At 37.4% G+C, this 4578-nt stretch overlaps 1 protein-coding gene across 2 annotated transcripts in view; it reads right to left on the reverse strand.

Annotated features, from left to right (window-relative positions):
• Window positions 1–1969: 1969 nt before the first annotated feature.
• The window catches only part of LOC109290406 (macrophage migration inhibitory factor-like), a 20955-nt gene continuing 18346 nt past the window's right edge, over window positions 1970–4578 (reverse strand). The window contains exons 3-4 of one of the 2 annotated variants that reach the window (XM_019506897.1): window positions 3224–3386; window positions 1970–2286 (exon numbers count right to left, since the gene is read on the reverse strand). In XM_019506897.1, the coding sequence (XP_019362442.1) occupies window positions 2220–2286; window positions 3224–3386 (230 nt within the window). In that variant the 3' untranslated portion in view covers window positions 1970–2219. Of the gene's footprint in view, window positions 2287–3223; window positions 3396–4578 lie in introns of those variants that run through there. The other variant, XR_002095589.1, reaches the window with a different exon arrangement.

A 4578-nucleotide genomic window follows, 5' to 3' on the forward strand; every position in this document is an offset into this window, starting at 1 on the left:
ATCTTTATAGAGGAGGAGGTGTGTGCGGAGGGGGGTGGGCGCCGTGGGGGGGATGACATAATTTGGCCTAGGACCTGGCCTGCAAACTGCTTACTATGTATAGTTTGATCTCAAAAACAGGGCTTGCATTTTCAGATTACTAAAGCTTCCCATACGCTTGTGTAACTTGCTGTGTCAGTGAGTGGTCCACTGTTGAGCTTCATTTGTAACACAGTTTTTTTAGTTATTTATTTTCTGGATACTGAGCAGTTCTTTTAAATTATGACATGGGCCATCTGTTCTTTCCTAAGCATGACTATATATTTTAATAATACTGATAATAATGAATAGCTTGGGAAGGAATGTGCATTATAAGCTAAGGTGCAGGAAGCTTGAAGCTTTACAAAAATGATCAGGTTCCATGTTCCAATGTCATGTCAGGGCCAAAAGGCAGGCAGAGCCCCCAAATCACTTTTTGAAAACATTATGGAGGACTTCAGTAATTACAAAAGGTTTTAACTTGGTTTATGACATGGGGCCTCTTAGAAACCTATACATTTCAGGACTGCAGATCATCAAGATATATACCTGGTTAATTTTCTTTATCTCTTACTATCCCAATATAATAAAGGTAGAACGCGTTCTGTTAAAAAGAGTATTGGTAAATTTTCTTTTTTAATTCAAATAGATTTTCACCAACTTATCTCTTAATAGTGAAACACTGCTCATTTTATGGGGGGCTGTGGGTTTTCTGTGTCTAGGGAAGCAGGACACTTTGAACATTATTTGGTAAATAAATAGAATTGCATCAAAAAAACCCCTGCGTTTTATCAGCAGTTACTCTTCCTATTGAAAACAACCCCAAATGCTGCTCAAGGGACAACAATGTACAGTATATGACAAATCTATTCCATGCTTATCTGGTTGTGAACTAATGCATCACTCTACCGGGTATAGCTCTTTGATCACTGTAGTGGCTTTTAGCTTAACTGCTCTCCACAAAAATGAGGCTGGGGACACAGCATCATTGTTTGAATGCTGTGGTTGCAATCTGAAGGCAACCTAATAGACACAACCCTGATTTAGTTCTCTATCTTGGGAGAGGCACTGAAGTTATTCACTACCTGAGAAAGCTATCTGTGCAGTTAAAAGGGAGGCTGAAATTGAGTTGGATCCAATCTTCCTATATTACTTTTGATGCCAGGGTGACCTCATCTGACCAGGGTTTGAAAGATTAACATTTACATGGACAACTTTCTTTTATAATTAATACATCAGTGTGAACACTAGTAATGACTTGCTGTGCTTCTCCCACCATCTCTTCTGAGTCTTGCTCAATGCTTCATTGTTACAGCAAATTGGTCAGTTGATGAAAAGGGAATGAAGAATGGGTTTTTTCTACTTACTTGATATTCCATATACTAGCATCTGATATTCACCTCTTGCAATAGGGAAATATTTACTACATACTGGGCACGTCTACACGTGCCTCTTAAGCAAGGTTAGCTTAAAATTACCATTTTTAAGGGACGTTAAGGGCGTGTGTCTACATGAGTGTGCCCTTAATGCACCTTTAAAATGGCGATTTAAAGCCACGTGAGCCTAAATTTGATACCTGCCTAAAGCAGGTATCAAATTTAGGTGTAAATAGCTAAGTTGTATTAGATCACATGTAGATGCGCTAATGCACCATTAATGTGCATTAGCGCGTCTGCATGTAAGCTAATGGGACTTAGCTATTTGCACCTAAATTTAATGTGCCTTAATGCGCATTAGTGTACCTACGTGTAGATGCGCGCCTAAATTACCTTAATGCGCCTTAACTTCTCAATTCACAGAACTTAAGGAGGGGTATCTCAAGTCCAGTAAGAGGCACCTTGGGTTCAGAAAGGTTGAGAACAATGAGTAGAGACCAAGCCAGTGTCACCTAACCCTACTTACAGTAAGATTAAACAGACAAAGACCATATCTCCACATCTAGGCCATGTGAAAGTATGTCTGCAGCTTCCCATTTTCTTCAAATTAAATGAAAGGCTTGCACCCATGGTAGTTTTCCCAAGTCTTTACTTATTTTCTGTAGGTGGGTCATGTAAGTGTTATAACAGCAGTAGGTATGCATACCAAATAAGGAGCCATTGGTTCTCGAGTCTGCACAGACCTGGAACTGTGGTGAGCACAATCACAAAACTAAGAAAGTGAAATGCCTCGCCTTTCACTTTAAAGCAAATAAGGCACTCACCTTATGCAAAGGTGGTGCTGTTCCAGCCCACATTGGCAGCACTCACTTCAAAGTAGCAGATGTAGGTTCTGAAAGAGAAGAGAGAAACACTTTCCAGCTTTGTGGAATTCACTTGGCAAAATGTGAATATTTGCAGTCAAATATTCCTGCCCCATATTCCTTAAGAAGTTGTCTACATTTCACTGTTCTGTAGATTTCATTCTCCTTCTCAAAAAGTTGTAGCAGACATTTGCCGCCGTTATATATTTTTTTCTTTAATTCCCTGAGCATTTGTGCTTTAAAATTCTCTTTTGCTTTCCTTTCTCTCTCGCCCTCCTCCTTAGGTAAGTGTTTTCAGAATTTTATATTTTAAACAACAAAGTGACATTGGTGATTTTAGTATGCTTTGGAAGAGCAACAGAAACACTTCTTTAAATGGAAACCTTTTAAAGCTAACTTTTCTGCAATATTTATTTGCACCTTAGATTCAGCATTGGAATGCTAGCAAATAAGAACCCAAAAATATATTTGAACACAACTGACTACTGGAAAAAGCAGACAGACATCATAAATAAATTAGATTTTCAAATTACTTCTAGGTTCAATAATCTGTATGATCGTAATGTGTTTATACAGCATCTAGAACAATGAAACCCTAAAATCAGTACAACTAGTAGTAATCACTTGATTTTTCAAATGTTTTTTAAACTGACGTCTTCAACTTGCTTTAGTTTCAATTCTCATTTTATCCACATCATCAGTTCTGTTCTCTGGTCCGTGTCAGGTTATTGTGTCTGTACAGCAGTTTGTGTTCACATCAGAAATCCATGGACACACCAGACAGCAATAATAGTTTAACTGGGGTCCGCAGAACCAAACCTAAACCCTCCTAACATTTAGGCTAATGAAATATATCTCTTCCTATTTTTAGTTTACATTTGGGTTTATAGGAATTGGGATTTTTTGGTATTTTCAAACACATTAAAATAAAAAACCCAAATTAGGCTAATTGTTTTATAAACTTACCTGTCTACAGGTATTTTTAGATGTGTGTTCAGCAGGTCACACAACAACTTTGAATAGTCCTTGTTCTCCTGATCTCCTATCTTGCCAATGCTATAGAGAAAGCACATGGCACAGGGGTCTTGGGAACCACCAAAGGCCATCATCTGATCAGTGGAGACCTTATCTGTATATACTGTCAGAAGAAGAAGAAAAAAATGTTTGCTTTTCTTTGTCATTGCTGAAGAGTTTTTCAAAGGCATGAATGACACCTGGGTGCCAAAGCCTCATTGAAAACCAGTAGCAGCCAGCACCTACCTGTCATTTGTGCCTCTCCTCAGCATAATCTGTGTTTTTCCTCCCTCCCTGGTTTATACATACAAAACTCACAATGGCATTGCTGCAAGTCATCCAGTAGGACAGTTATAAACAATGCAGCATTTGGCTTAGGAAACACTACTTTCAGCAACTCTTTGCCATTTGCAGAACTAAGCTGCTTTTAATGAAAGCAGTGACATGACATCATGTAGACAGGCTGGGGTACCTGCCTAGAGATGTAAGATTTTTGGAAAGCCATGGAAAAAAACTTCTTCCAGAAAAAAATGGAAAATTTGGGAAAAATAGAAATATATGCAATACTTATTTTCTTAGCATCCTTTACAGATCTAAATTCACTTTGCTGCTGTAAGAACATAAAATGTATTATGTATAACTCTGTTTACTCATCAAATTATCATGTTTGGTATATTTATTAAATTTAAAAGTATAGCTTTATTCAGATAATTACAAATTTACTAATTGAATTTACTCTAAAATGTTTTTAATTTTTGTTACAAATGGAGCTACAAGCTAAGGTTTTTTAGTTTTAACTCTTAGTTTTTGCCAGTTTATGAGAAGCAGGCAAAAATTAAAGTTTAAAATAGAAGAAACAATCAAAATTATAGTAGAACAAAGTTATTATGTATTCTGGACTTAGTCTCCTCCACAGTGTCAAGCAGATACAGAAAGCGCTCATTTTTAGAAAAAAGAGCTGAGAAAAAAAAAGGACCCCCCCCACACCAAGACTTATTGAATACAAATTTTGCTACATTAAACTTTGTCTAATCAGTCTCATTTTCTGAGCTATTGCTATCAGCAGTTTCTGCTTCTTTTGATCCTTCATTTTTATCCTCTTCATGGACTTCTGAAAACTGAAGGTATGCCTGGATTGAGACAAGTTTCTCTGCTCTTTCACATGTTAGTTTATTTCTTGATTTGATGCGAATATTTCCAAACATAGACCAGTTTCTTTCACATGCTGCAGAAGATGGAGGAATCCGAAGCAGGTGAGAAGCAAGAGGAGTTAGAGGTTGTGTTGTGCAAAGGCCTTGCCACCATGC

This window comes from Gavialis gangeticus, unplaced genomic scaffold, assembly GCF_001723915.1.
Source record: "Gavialis gangeticus isolate Ggan-Ray unplaced genomic scaffold, GavGan_comp1, whole genome shotgun sequence".
Classification (NCBI taxonomy): domain Eukaryota; kingdom Metazoa; phylum Chordata; order Crocodylia; family Gavialidae; genus Gavialis; species Gavialis gangeticus.